Source organism: Caretta caretta, chromosome 20 (genome assembly GCF_965140235.1).
Source record: "Caretta caretta isolate rCarCar2 chromosome 20, rCarCar1.hap1, whole genome shotgun sequence".
Taxonomy (NCBI): Eukaryota; Metazoa; Chordata; order Testudines; family Cheloniidae; genus Caretta; species Caretta caretta.
In genome coordinates, this window is record NC_134225.1 from 2,863,141 (window position 1) to 2,877,716 (window position 14,576).

General features: G+C 57.1%; 1 protein-coding gene and 2 non-coding genes across 3 annotated transcripts; all 3 read right to left on the reverse strand.

The window, feature by feature from the left end:
• Positions 1-1,338: 1,338 nt before the first annotated feature.
• Positions 1,339-7,327, reverse strand: ATP5F1B (ATP synthase F1 subunit beta). Its single transcript, XM_048832409.2, has 10 exons — positions 7,180-7,327; positions 5,711-5,893; positions 5,004-5,178; positions 4,389-4,510; positions 3,832-4,016; positions 3,353-3,511; positions 2,965-3,087; positions 2,596-2,808; positions 1,990-2,191; positions 1,339-1,563 (listed from the first exon to the last, which is right to left on the reverse strand). Exons 1-10 carry the CDS (start codon positions 7,310-7,312, stop codon positions 1,466-1,468), a joined length of 1,593 nt encoding a protein of 530 aa, XP_048688366.2. The 5' UTR covers positions 7,313-7,327; the 3' UTR covers positions 1,339-1,465.
• Positions 4,115-4,188, reverse strand: LOC125627859 (small nucleolar RNA SNORD59). Its single transcript, XR_007354103.1, has one exon. It is a non-coding gene; the product is annotated as a small nucleolar RNA SNORD59 (small nucleolar RNA).
• On the reverse strand, positions 5,590-5,663 carry LOC125627861 (small nucleolar RNA SNORD59). Its single transcript, XR_007354105.2, has one exon. It is a non-coding gene; the product is annotated as a small nucleolar RNA SNORD59 (small nucleolar RNA).
• Positions 7,328-14,576: the final 7,249 nt, after the last annotated feature.

Consider the following 14,576-nt stretch of genomic DNA (forward strand, 5'->3'; position numbering starts at 1 on the left):
GGCCCAGCTTCGCCACCAAACCAGCTCAATCACTTCCCCTCCCCAGCTTTTGTCTAAGGTCCTCAGGGCAGGGAGAGTACAGCAGCCAGGGGCCCTGAGCTCTTAGGACCTAGAGATGCGGCTGGAGACCCATGGGATCGGCTCAGGGAAGATGCTGGAGGAAACAGAGGGGCCAAAGGGAAACACCCCACTTATTGCACATGAACCTGGCTCGCGAGCTCTCTGGCAGCTGCTGTGGGTGGAATATCCTCACCCCAGTCCCCAAGCCAGCCCTGCAAGAGGAGCAGTGAGCAACTAGACAAGGCAACCAGCTGGAAGTGCATCCCCCCAGCCTCCCTCTGCTCTTGCACGGGGTACAGGCTTTGCAGAGCAGTGGCTGTTAGCACCAGACCCAGACACTCAGGAGTTAACAGAGCCAGCCGCAGCCCGCAGGTACAGCCGAGCAACCCGCTGCTTCTCCCCCACGGACTCTGCGCTGGCATGTCTCCTGCAGCGCTTCCCCCAAGCCCGGGGCTGCGTCATCGCCTGGCTGCCAGCGAAGCCATGTTAAGCAGGCACTGGTGCCAGACCGGGGCTTTCAGGGCAGAGGGGGATGGGGTCAAGGACTGGGCCTGGAGCCGGGGCAGTGCCAGAAGGTGGCATTCAGGAGTCATGCGGTCCTGGGTAGGTGATGAGCATATTAGGAAGCAGACAGGGCTGGGTACTCGCCCCTAGGCCAGTGGCCCCCACCTCTTAAAGCCAAGCCCAACGGTTGCACACCAAGAGACAGAGGCTCATTCCAAGAGACCACCTGCCCCTGGGAAGAGAACGGCGCCGGCCGAGGGAGGACGTTGGGCCAGGCCAGGCCAGGCCGAACCGTTTCAGAGCCAAGGCCCTTTGTTCTCTGCTCCCCAGAAGCATCCAACAAGCTGCTCTGCAATCTCAGGCCCTCGCTACCCACCTCCCCCAGCCACCAGGGGACAGAGTTCGGCCGATCCCCCCACCCGCTAGTTAAGCATGGGCAGGAGCCGGGCCAGAAGATTGCACCGCAGCATGGCCACGGGGGGTGGCCACGGACTAGCCAGGAGCCACAGACAGCAGCTCAGGTTGGGAGGAATGACTCAGCAGCTAGACTCCTTGCTGCCGCTCAGCCCCTCCGCAGGGCACAGAGCCGAGGGGAGGGAAGGGGGCAGCCGAGGCCCAGCGACCAGCTGGGTTGGAAGCTAGTGGCGATGTTTTACTAGCCCTGTAAGTTATGCTGTGGCTCCTAGAATCCCCCCCCCACTGATCCAGGTGTCACCCCTCGCCCAGAACTCTGCCCCATGCAGATCCTGCCCCCCACAGCCTCAACAGCCCTGCTTGATGTTTTAGACGGATGTTTTATTGGAAACTTTAAATATACTCTGGAGACAGGACAACACCCAGCTCGGGCCCCGAGGAGCCGGGTGGGGATGCGCTGGGGGAGAGGTATGACGGAGCCAGTCGCTCACGAGTGCTCTTCGGCCAGCTTCTCCGCCTTCGCCACAGCCTCCTCGATGGGGCCCACCATGTAGAAGGCCTGTTCCGGCAGGTGGTCGTAGGTACCTGCGCAAGAGGGAGCAAGGGGCAGCAGTGAGGAGGGGGACCCAGCTTCCCTGCACCCCAGGGACTCCCCACAAGGGGGCAGCAAACACCAGGGCTCTTATACATGTGGGGAAGGTCCCTGCAGCTTCACAGGAATCATGGGCGGGGGGGAGGGCATGGGTGTGTGTGTGTGCTATATTCCCCCCCCTCAGCCCAAAGAGCAGCTCCCCAGATGAAGCTGGAACACACCAGCCAAGTCCCTGCCAGGCAGCCCAGGACAGCAAGAGAGCCACGTACCTCAGTGCCCTGCTTGCAGCACCAGGAGATGTGGGTCCAGCCTCCCAGCTAAGAGCAGAGGGGAGACTCCATGGGCCACAGCCATTGTACCCCCTACTTCTAGGGCTGGGTTAGCTGAAGAGTCAAGAAGCCCCACCCCTGGCACCTCACCTCCGAGGATGTCCTGGAAACCCTTGATGGTTTCCTTCAGTGGGACCAGTTTGCCCAAGTGGCCAGTGAAGACCTCGGCCACCTGGAACGGCTGGGACAGGAACCGCTGGATCTTGCGGGCACGGGCTACTGTCAGCTTGTCCTCCTCCGACAGCTCGTCCATCCCCAGGATGGCAATGATGTCCTGGAGGGATTTGTAGTCCTAGGGGGAGAGAGAAGCGCTGCAGGCCACCGACAGGCTGGCAGAGCTGGGGGCAACCAGAACTGCCCGCTCCTCGGCAGCTAACCAGGGCTCCCAGCTGGCCAAACCTTCCGTACACAGATCCCACAGGCTGTACCCTTGAGCTTCCCCTTTCCATCAGCCTCTAGGCCAGCTGCTGTGCCCCCAGCCTGGGGGCACAGAAGAGGGGACCCAAGCGCCCCCCAGTCTGTGCTCCTCCCCTCCCCTCTGTACAGACGGGGAACTGAGCTGCGGAGAGAGCAAGGAACTTGTCCCAGGTAACACAGCAGGGAACTGGACTCTGCACTTCCACGGCCCAGTCTCACCTCCTAACCACGGGGCCTTTGTCGCTCTCACCCCATACAACCTCCCGTCACAGCTCTCACCTGTAGGATCTTCTGCACCCCCCGGGCCACATCGTAGTGCTCCTGCCCCACGATGTTGGGGTCCATGATGCGGGAGGTGGAGTCCAGAGGATCGACGGCAGGGTAGATGCCCAGCTCAGCAATGGCGCGGGACAACACAGTAGTGGCGTCCAAATGGGCAAATGTGGTGGCAGGGGCAGGGTCGGTCAAGTCATCAGCTGGTACGTAGATCGCCTAGGCAACAAGAGAGATGGGCTATGATGGCTGAATGCCACTGGGACGTTGCCCTTGAGGTCATGATACAGCAGCACTATGGGAAACCTCTTCATGAGCCGGGAGAGGCCTGTGTGTCCGAGGGCGCACTGACGGGCCACTCCCCAGAACAGTTACCTGCACAGAGGTGATGGAGCCCTTGCGGGTGGTGGTGATCCTCTCCTGCATGGTGCCCATGTCAGTCGCCAGGGTGGGCTGGTACCCCACGGCTGAGGGGATTCTGCCAAGCAAGGCGGAGACCTGAAAGGAAGCAGAGCCAGGTCAGGCGGAGGCTGCAGAGACACAGACGGCCTTGCCCGGACGGGAGCCTTTCACATGGATTGGACGAGGTGGGACAGTTCCATGGTGAGACACAGAAGGGCCACCTGGACCTGCAGGGAGTTCCTCCCCCGACCCCCCTTTTCTCTGATGGCCAGTGCTCCCTAGCTCACCTCGTTGGCCAGGGGATCTGCCAGTCAGGCTGGGCAGGTGACCATGGCTCCCTGGCACCGCCCTGCCGCCATACCTCAGAGCCAGCCTGCGTGAACCGGAAGATGTTGTCTATGAAGAGCAGCACGTCCTGGCCCTCCTGGTCCCTGAAGTACTCGGCCACTGTCAGCCCAGTCAGCGCGACTCTGGCACGGGCGCCTGGGGGCTCGTTCATTTGCCCATAAACCAGGGCGACCTGCAGCACAAAGGGAGCGAACGTGTTACCAGGACAGCTGGGGCTGCTCGCCAGGCCCCACCTAACGCCCTCCGCTGGGCCGTTCCAGGAGCCCCAGCGCTATGGTAACAGACTTATTGCCCGCGGCTAGGGACAGCCCTAGCTCTGCCCCCAAGGACCACACATTTCCCAGAGGGGCTGACCCCGAGGCTCTTTGCTTGGCCAGCCACAAAGCACCGCTCAGGGCACGCTTCCTAGATCTGAAGGTTCGGCTTTCCCTCCTGGGCAAACACGGCGGAGCAGCTCGACCCCTAGGGACCTTATCCAGGGCCCCCCCTCACCTTGGAGGTTGTGTCCTTCAGGTTGATGACTCCAGACTCGATCATTTCATGGTACAAGTCGTTCCCTTCACGGGTTCGCTCCCCGACGCCGGCAAACACCGAGTAGCCACCATGGGCTTTTGCCACGTTGTTGATCAGCTCCATGATCAGCACGGTCTTGCCCACGCCAGCGCCTCCGAACAGACCTGGGCGGGCGGGTGAAGTGGGTGCAGTTGGTTAGCTCAATAGCACCCTGACAAGCAGCTCCTTTGCCACAAGGCTCTCCCTGCCCCCGCCCCTTTTTCCTTCTCAGGAGATTGGAAGTGGCTTCAGCAAACTCAGAAGAACGAAAGTCACCAGGTTACTCATCAGCGAAGGAAACAGGGCGCATTAGCAAGGGCAGGAACGGATACGACTTCTGAACCCACCACGCTCCTCTTACTCGGCCCCCACACTAACAAAGGTTCAGGGTGGCTTCCTAAGCTCTGAAAGGGAGTCTAGCTCCATGAACCACGTGCTGACCCCCCTCCCGAACCCCGCCTCCCTCCCCCACATGGGCCCTTTGATTTGCAACGTACCGATTTTGCCGCCCTTGGCGTACGGTGCCAGCAGGTCCACCACCTTGATGCCGGTAACCAGGATCTCTTGCTCTACGCTCATCTCAACGAATTCTGGGGCTTCGGCGTGGATAGCAGCAAACCTGCAAGACAGGGGCTCAGAGGATCACGTCAGCTTGCAGAAGTTGGATGGCCTGGGAGGATGGCATTCAAGGCCTGCTAGGGTGTACTGTGCCACCGGCCAGCGACCACAGCTGGAGGAAACACGAGCCATTGGGGTTTCTCTTGTTGTGGGCAGCGGAGGTTCAGTTCACTCTGCTTCTCCGCATTTGCACCGCACCTAGGCAACCGGGACCCACGCTGGCTGGATTCAAGGCACTACTGAAATCTAAGGGCAGAAGTTACTTAATAGGGAGAAAACATCCGATGTTCAGTTTAGCTCCTGCCAATCAAGTCCCTGTAACGCCATGGAGACGCCAGTGCAAACTCTCAGCCATTTAACTAGGCCCAGAGGGTCTGCGACAATGCCCGCCCCCCACTCTCTCAGGCAGTCCCAAGTGACATGCAGCCCAGTCTCTTTGCAGGGGCTTGCCCCTTCTCCCCCGCCCTGCAAGGCCGGAGACCGTTTGCACTTACTGTTTGGTCGTTATTGGGCCCCTCTCGTCGATGGGCTCCCCAATCACATTCATGATTCTACCAAGGGTCTCAGGGCCTACGGGGATTCTGATTGGGGCCCCGGAGTCCAGCACTTTCTGTCCTCTCACCAGGCCTTCGGTACCATCCATGGCGATGGTACGAACTGTGTTCTCACCTGCCAGGGCACGGGAAAGGAGCATTACATGGATGCTACATAAAGGCAATCACAGGTAACAAGACAGTTGCTGCAAAACCTGTCCTGACTGACCACTGCAACCTGTCCTGACTGACCACTGCTGTGTGTGTGTGTGTGTTTCTCCGTACTCAGCAGGGAGGACAGTTCCAGGGACGCCTAGTGGTTAGGGCACTAGCTTGGGAGAGCTATATTCAGCTCCCTGCTCTGACACGTGTGTGACCTTGGGCAAGTCGCTTTGCCTCTGGTACTGGAGGCTGCATAGGTAGCCAAGGTGGAAAGGACATCAGAGCAGGTGACGTGCACAGGAGTCCCTGGGAACAGCTTTCACTGCATCCCCCGCTGTGGCTTCCTCCTAGACAGATTCAGGCCAGCAGCCATTTTAAGCCTGCTCCTCCTCAGACCATAGTAGTGGCTTCAGCATGCTCAGAAGAACGAAAGTCATCACATTTGATCATCAGCGAAGGAGCCTCAACCCTGTGCCAGTTACAGACCTGGAGGGGCCGCCGCTTACCCAGATGCTGAGCCACTTCCAGCACCAGCCTGGTGTCCCTGCCCTGCACCTCAAGGGCGTTCAGGATCGGGGGCAGCCCCTCATCGAACTGGACGTCCACCACGGCGCCGATGACAGCCACGATGCGGCCCATGGCAACCCCGGCCTTGGCGGCGGGGGCCGCTTGCGCTGCATAGTCCCGTCCTGGGACGGGGCAAAGAAGGCGAGAGTCGAGGTCAGACGCTGGGACAGGGGACAGGCTGCGATGCCCCACCAGGGGATTTGGGGGAAAACAAGCTGCTTGTCAGAGGGAGCTGGGCCCCGTGGGAGAAATGATCCTTGCAGCCGTTGCCATCTGCACCCCGGGGGGACCAGCGCCCCCTGCTCCCAGGGCGAGTCTCCTGGCCCCGAGTTTCGCCTCTCGCTGCTGTGGGAGGCCAACCTCCCTCTAGGCCGCCCTGACCTGGGTCAGTCCCATCCCAACCCAGGGCTACGGCCCCCTCCCCGATGCCCGTCCCCGCCAGCCCCCTTCGGGCCTGGTTCCAGCCCGGCTCCCTCCCCGGCACCGCCCCCCGCTGGAGCCCAAATCTCCTGGGGTTCCCCCCCCGCTCCCACCCCCCCACTGCAGCCCAACCCCCAGATCCACCTTCGCTGCCCGCCCCCCCGCGCCCGGTTCCAGCCCGGCCCCCCCCGCTCCCTTCGCCCCCCCCCCCCGCTCCCACCCCCCCCACTGCGGCCCAACCCCCAGATCCACCTTCGCTGCCCGCCCCCCCCGCGCCCGGTTCCAGCCCGGCCCCCCCCCCGCTCCCACCCCCCCACTGCAGCCCAACCCCCAGATCCACCTTCGCTGCCCGCCCCCCCCCGCGCCCGGTTCCAGCCCAGCCCCCCCCGCTCCCTTCGCCCCCCCCCCCCGCTTCCACCTCCCCCCACTGCGGCCCAACCCCCAGATCCACCTTCGCTGCCCGCCCCCCCGCGCCCGGTTCCAGCCCGGCCCCCCCGCTCCCTTCGCACCCCCCCCCGCGGCCCGGTTCCGGCCCGGCCCCCCCGCTCCCTTCGCCCCCCCCCCCGCGGCCCGGTTCCAGCCCGGCCCCCCCCGCCCCCACCCCCCCCACTGCGGCCCAACCCCCAGATCCACCTTCGCTGCCCGCCCCCCCCGCGCCCGGTTCCAGCCCGGCCCCCCCGCTCCCTTCGCACCCCCCCCCGCGGCCCGGTTCCGGCCCGGCCCGGCCCCCCCGCTCCCTTCGACCCCCCCCCCCGCGGCCCGGTCCCGGCCCGGCCCCCCCGCTCCCTTCGACCCCCCCCCCCGCGGCCCGGTTCCGACCCGGCCCCCCCGCTCCCTTCGCCCCCCCCCCCGCGGCCCGGTTCCGGCCCGGCCCCCCCGCTCCCTTCGACCCCCCCCCCCCCGCGGCCCGGTCCCGGCCCGGCCCCCCCTCTGCTCCCGGCCCCAAGGTGACCCCGCCCGGCCCGGCCCCGCCCCGCCCCGCACTCACGGGCCCCGCCGGCGGCCGCGCCGCGCAGCAGCAGCTCGCGGAGGGGCCCCGCGGTCCCGGCCGGGCCCAGCGCCCCGCGCCGCAGCAGGGGGGAGGCGGCGGCGGCCGAGCAGCGACCCACGAACCCCAACATGGCGGCGCAGAGTGAGCCCGGCCGCCCGCCCGCAGAAGACCTGCGCCGCGGGGCGGGGCCGCCGGGCTGCACGTCACCCAGGCCAGTGCGCCCTGTTGGGCGGCGGGCTTGCCCGTCCTGCGGCCCCGCGCGCTCATTGGGCGAGGCTCCTGCCCATCGCCCCGGGCGCCTCTCTTCCATTGGGCAGGAGCTCTGCCACTCGGGGCACGCTCCCCCTCCCAGTTGGTCCGCGCGAGGGAGGAAACCCTCCGCGGAGCTTGAAGGGGATTGGCCAGTGCAGCTGGAAAAGGCGGGCTCCCTTCTTAAGGGCACAGGACCCAGGAAGGCGTGAGCACGTGTTCTGCCTTGTCCTTGCTCCAGGGCAGCCCGGGCCTGGCGGGGATGGGGGGGCTGGTCGGGGGGGGGGTTCCTGACTCCTGATCCCACAGGCCTTTCTCAGCCCCTGGAGCCGGCGTGGCCCCCAGGGAGCGTCTACACCTAGATGGGCCCTTGGCCTGGTTTTAAGCCAGACGGTCCATTTTAACATGGGTTTGACCCCTCTCCGGTACTGAGTGAAAAACCGCACGTGGGTTGGTCTGGGCTCACTTTGAAGAGTGCAAAGCTCCCTTCCCGCTGGCGTGACCTTGCCCCAGACATTCCTGGGGCTGGGGGGCGCAAGGGGTCACCCGATCCACCCTGCCTTGTAAACCCAGCTCTGCAGGTGGGTTTACAAGGTGCTGCCAAGCCGAGCTTCTGCTCCCACACTGCAGGGCTTACAGTTGCTGGGTGTGGGTCGCTCAGCCAGGCTAATGTACCCATGCTGCAGCACGCAGCCCTTGGGGCTAGGATTTGAGTTGCATCCACACTGCAAAATGAGAGGCCTTGGACCTAAATTACGATGGGACCCAAACTCTGACTCATCCCCCTAGCAGGGTCCTGGGATTCGGGTCCTGAAGGCTTGTTGACCTGAGGCTGGTTTGTGTGTGGATGGAAGGGGAATCTGAACCAGCACAGGGATTTGTCCCAGGTCACACAATGAGACAGCAGCACTGTTAGAAACAGAACCGTGGAGAATCCACTCTCCGCTCACCCAGCACAGAGCTGGGGAGACAACCCAGGAGCCCTGGCTCCCATTTTCCCCTCCACTAACCGCCTCATTCTGTGCCAAATCAACACCGGTGACGTGTTAGTGCGCCGTTCCCACCGTCGGGTAGCCCTGGCCCCAAGTTATGCCACCATTTTAAGTCTGCCTTTTTTTTTTTTAAAAAGGAGTATTTCCATAACTGTGAAGCTTGAATAGAAACCATAGTGGTTTGATCACTGTAGTGGTGACGTGCATGGCTCAGAGCACAGTGCTCTCCCACTTCGGGTTTGTACCAACCTCCACGATCCACTGCAGGGTTATGAGGTGCCTCGCGAGCCTGCTTCAGTAGCAGACCCATGCCAGCACCCAAAGCTACAGGGCTGCCATGCCCTCGCACAGTGCTAGCTTTTCAAAGGAAACATAAAAGTGACATCCTGAGCTCCTGTGGTCACTAAAAATCTCACATCACTTTTTGCGGTGGCTAGTCCCCGAGTCCTGGCTAGAATCTCACTGGGGTAGTGAGCCTCAACCTCTTCCCACCCATGACTCAGTACCCCTTCTCCCATCTAGCCCTTAAGAAGGGTGGTTGCTTGCAACATCCCCACTGAGAACCCATTCACTATGGTAATTACACTGTCTCCCTAACCCACCAGTTTCATTTGGACACGTTGTTCTCCAGAAATTCCTCTCCTAAACTTATGTGCACTGTTATAAACAGCTGCTGTGATCCACTCAGAGGTGGCTGCATTTTAGAGTATATGGGAGGAGGGAAAGTATCTCTGTGATCCGTTCTCCCATCGGTTTCTAAACCATGTTGGCTCCCCTGCCCTTGTGATGAAAAGTGCTATACAAAAAAAAGAAAGAAAGATACTAATAATCAGACATCCAAAATTTTGAATAAAGGAAAGTCTTGAACAGGATGGGGAGCAAAACATAGGTATCTCTTAGATTCTGTAATCCCAGGTCATACACAGGAATCTACCACCACCACATGAGCAAGACCCACGGATGAGTTATCTACACCTGGCTAAAGAGACTCCAAAAACAGGGAAGGGTACACAGCTTTGACCCATCCAGTTTAGGCACGAAAAGTGTTCCAAAACCTTTGAAGAACACTGATGAATCACATCATTGAATAAGGCAGGCGGTGGAGGTTTCTGAAGTCAGTAATTCATATCCACATGCTATAGCAAGAGCAAGACGTGATCGGTCAACATGAGACCTTCCGATCATCAAGATAAACCTGAGATGGCTGCACACCAATGCACGTATACGATAGGAAGCTTAGCTAAAATAACCTCCCCACTCAGGCCTTGAAAGTGCTTTACAGCCAATCACCTTATTTCACATCCCCAGTATGGAGGTGGTTTATTATCCCCCATTTTACAGCTAGGGCAACCGATGTGCTGAGAGCCGCTTTGCGAACGGTGGCAGAGTACATCAATTTCAGCAGAAACCAGGTGTCCCCACTCCTGTCTTTTAACTATGAGATGCTCCCACAAGAAGCTCATTACCAAATTGGGGACCGTAATTCTTACCAGCACCGATCCACATCATTTTTAAACAGGGTGGGCAGAATTTCATTTTATTAATATAATGTAAAGATATCAATTTAAGAATTTGTTCAGTTCTAGTTTTTAATTGATACAGTTGTGCAAAATTACAGATTTTAAACATTTTTAAATTTTTTTGATTGATTCTAAAGTTTAATGACTGTACAGTAGATGTTGAGAATCAAAAAGTGCAAGCTTTATAACTGTTCAAACATAAATTGTTAACATCACGTGTCGAAATATACAAAGTAGATCTCCTTTAAATCAACAGCTGAAGTTCTCAAGTAGCGTTTTTCTTACGTTGCCTCTCTGTAAATTCCAACGATCACCAACAGAAATATTTCTTTTGCTGGCCTGCGGGCATGCAGCGAAACCAACATTTACCCATAAAAATCCAATTCTCCCAAGCCTAATTTTTCATGAACATCAAGGGCTTTACAGTAAAACAAAACATCCATGAGATCCTTAACTCTGACCCTTGGGCATGAAATACAGACACCAGAGCAGCTCTGGAAAAAAAATCTACTTGCCCGAGATGATTATTCTGGAGGGATGATTAGTTTTTCCTGATCCTTCTTTGTGGTAAGCTAGAAGGAATAAATCTTCTGCCCAGACTGGTAATTTTCACGGGAGTTTTACAAGGTTGATCAATAAAAGATTTTATTTATTTATTAAACTCCTCTGGCTGCAGCTTGATTTCCTTTGCCTGCCTATTGTTTAGCCTTGCCCTGAAATGTAGCCACTTTGACAAATAGACCGGAAGGTAATGCTGATGTCACAGGAGCTTGCGTATTGTGCCTCTTTGTCCTTGGTTGAAGTGTTGCTTTGTAACTCGGCCAATCCTTACGCCTCCTCTAACAACAGTCCAGTAAGCGAACTTCCTCCTGAGCTAGCCCGGCCCCATTGCACAAAGCTATCCATAGACCCTGCTAAAGTGCAGACCTAAAATTAGAACTACTGGCCAGCATGTCTGAAACAGGGATGCTTCTTCCATGCCGTAGTCCCAGGTACGCTCATTGCGCCACCCGCATTCTCACCGCACGCTTGGAGCGGAGATCAAAAGGGACAGGCACAAATTGGGGACAGGGCTGACCCTTGGCTGGAAGGTGAGCTGTCTTTTTATAGGGGATAAGCACGACGCATGAAGGTCCTGAGCCGTAACATACTGAAGTCAATGGAAAGAATCCCCATCAAGGCCAATGAGCCCCCACTCCAAACAATTGACTAGTCAGATTAGCATGAGTAATAGCCCCCAACTTGCTAAAAGTTATTCTGCACTTTTTATTCTCATTCTAGACTTAGCAGACTAAGCCTTGGCCGTGTTGCAGTTTATGTATCCCTAGGTAGACGAACTGCGGTATCCTTTTTGTCTTGGTCCTCACGTTTACAGTATTGCATGTGGTTTTTTCAAGCTACAGAGAGGGCGGGGACATCCCCAATAGAAGGGATTTATAAAAGGACTTTGGATATGCCCAGAGCCTGACCACCGCTGTTTTACATCTACGCCCTCACGGAAAGAATTACAGTGCGCACACACTCACAGGGACTCTCACTCAAGCTGATATGGACTGAAAACAGCAATTAATAGAATCTAAGATGAGCCCTGCCTGTTACCATTACATAGGGGGGAAAGCCAGGAGAGGTATAACCTGTCTATGACCTATACATACCTGTCATCCCCTTTACTGGCCCCATAGCTCTGAGTTTAACTGGCCCAAGAGGAAGCAGCCCCTTGATAGGACTTCGGGGACACATTTTTGGAAAGCAGTAAAAATCATCTCTGCCTGTTGGCACTCTGGTGCTTTCGTTCCCTCCCTCAACCATAAGCTCCTCAGGGTACAGGCAAACACCACTCCTCTTGGTTTGCGTTACACACTCTTCACAGCCCAGTATCTGCACACCACAGAACAGACGCTTAAGCGTTATCCCATGTAGCCACAGCTCGACCCGCTGGGACTCCCCGTAAACCAAGGCAAATCAGTACAGAGTTGAGTTCATGGGGGCCGTCAGACTCCACAAAAGCCTTTCTATGGTAATGCAGGTTCCAGCTGTTAGGGGACCAAGTGCTGCAGCTCAAAACATACCCTGTCCCCCCAGCATGCAGCTGCCTCGGTCTGGGTCACATGGCAGCACGTACCGATGTAGGTCAGCACGACGAGCGTCAGCGTCTACCCCGAAGCGTCCCCATTTGGACGGAGCGGCTCGAATGCCGCTGTTAGTTCTGTTGTCTCTGGATTGGTGGATGGATCCCCTCCAAGTCTGCCTGGGGGATCCCCTTTGTTTCCTTGATGCCAACCCTCACTCTAGTCAGATGCATCCTCACTGGGCTGGGGAGATCATATGCGGTTCCTGCAGGCCAAGGATCCCTGGTCGTCTCAAGGCTCATGTAAATATCAGGGAGCTAAGAGCAGTATGTTTAGCCTGCTCAGCCTTCCTCCTCCACATAGTAGGGAAAAATGTATTAATTTGAACAGACAACTCTGCTGCTGCCTTTTACAGAAACACGCTGGGAGGAGCACAATTGACCCAGCTTTCCCTGGAGGCAATTCGCCTCTGAGACTTTCATAGAAACAACTCGATTCACCTCTGAGCTGCTTAGCTTCCAGGGAAACAAAACACATTAGTGGGTCTGCTGAGTGGGTCCTTCTCTGATCACCAAGAGTGATTGTTATGCCCAGATATGGCTAAATCCATCTTCCGGCTCTGGGGGACGCCCCAAGTGGATGAGAGCAGGACGCCCTCTGTGCGCTCTTGTAGACAGCGAACAAGAGAGTTGACAGGTTTCAGAGTAGCAACCATGTTAGGCTGTATTCACAAAAAGAAGAGGACTTGTGGCACATTAGAAACTAACAAATTTATTTGAGCATAAGCTTTTGTGAGTGGAGGTCCTAGCTGGAGGGGCCCCAGGGTGTCCAGAATGGCCACTGGTATGGGCCTGAGACCCATCCTTGCCTGGACCACTGTCCCTTAGAATGAGGCCGGGGGTGGGGTGAGGGGAGACGTTCCCCACTCTAGAAGGGATACGGATGGCATCACATCCAAGTCTGAAGAAGAAACTGAATGTTTCTGACAGAGAGGCAGAACCAGTTAGGACTGGTGAGGGATAGCCAAGCCCGGGGATGTCATCGGAGGCTTGCCTCTCAATTGCATGGGGTTCTGCGGAAGCTTGGGAGGTAATGGCACTGCAGGGTCTAGACGCAGCGAGGTAGGAGCTGTATGTATCAGTCCCAGCCGTCCACCTTTTTGTATTGCCAGCAACACTGGTACCAACAGGCTAAGCAGGTCCCTTGCAGCTGCATCTGCTTCTGGGGTGGTTGGGGACAGCACTGTCAATTGCTCCGCAGCGATCTTCCAGGGGACAGCCTGGATGGACCCGGCCCAGCTTCTGGAGGCAGCAATCCTCTCTCCCTAGGCAACGGGAGTCTCAGCGTCTCTGTCTCTTCTTGGCTTCGGTACAAACACACTCAATCGACGCACCAAACTTGAGAAAGGCCCCTCTTTTCTCTGGCACCGGTGAACGGGAACAAGAGGCTACAGGCAGGCTCCGGTGGGGCACTCTGTACCGAAGCTGATGTATTTGGGGTGCTTTTCCCGTGACATGACTCAAAATGGAGCCTCCATAAGCAGCACTTGATCCTCCCCATTGTCTTCCTGTGAGCAGGGCTTGAATCCTTTACAAACGTGACATTTGTCGCTAAACTGGGATTCTCCCACACATAACTAGGGCGGGAGTGGGCTGCTGGCCAGCACAGGCTTAGCACAAATCCATCAGGGCTTAAATCCCAGTGAGGCATCGTTCCAGTACGGAGAGAAAAAATGGTCAAAAGTCCTAAAATGAAACCCTAGCACTAAGAACTACATAAGGCTAAACGACAACTAATTAACTAACTTCTAACAACGGGATACATACACAGAGCGACAAGTGCTTCCCTCACAAGTCTGGAATCGCTCTGACAATCACTGGCGATAAGAAGGAACTGAAGAGGGTTGCGGGGGGCACACATCTGCAGTGGAATGGATGTGTGCAATGACTCACAGAACATTCACCTTCTCTGCATCAGCTGCCTCTCTCATGTTCCCATGCGTTTTCCATTTCTAGATAGCCCAGTTCTTTTCCACGCGTTTATATTCAATGCAGGGGTTTAGGCAATTGCCCTCAAAGGGCAGCGACTCTATTGAAGCAGGTAATTTGGACCTAAATTAGATATAGGAGCTGGACAACTGCCAGCTATTACTAACAATATTTAGGACCCCTTTAAAAGGGAAGTTGCTTAAGTAGACATCCCCACTGAGCAGAGGGACACACGGCTTGTGACTACAACAGCATATAGGGACAGTAACAGAACGACAACAAAAAGTGAACAAGCAGGGTCACATCTTAGTATTAGTTGCATGAAGCCTGACGTATGTTGTGCCAGGAATAGGCCAGAGGCTCCTGTTCTGTAGAAGGTACCAGGTGAAACCATAAGTGACGACAGTGTCAGGTAACGTTCTTTGATGTACCTATTGGCAGGTAGCAGAGCTGTCATCAGCCCTACCCGCACAGTTCTATTAATGATCTTATTAACAAAGCACCGGAGACTAGAATGATCCACACAGGGCTGGTCCAGCTTTCTTCTGATGGGCACAAGTGACTCCTTTATCAAGG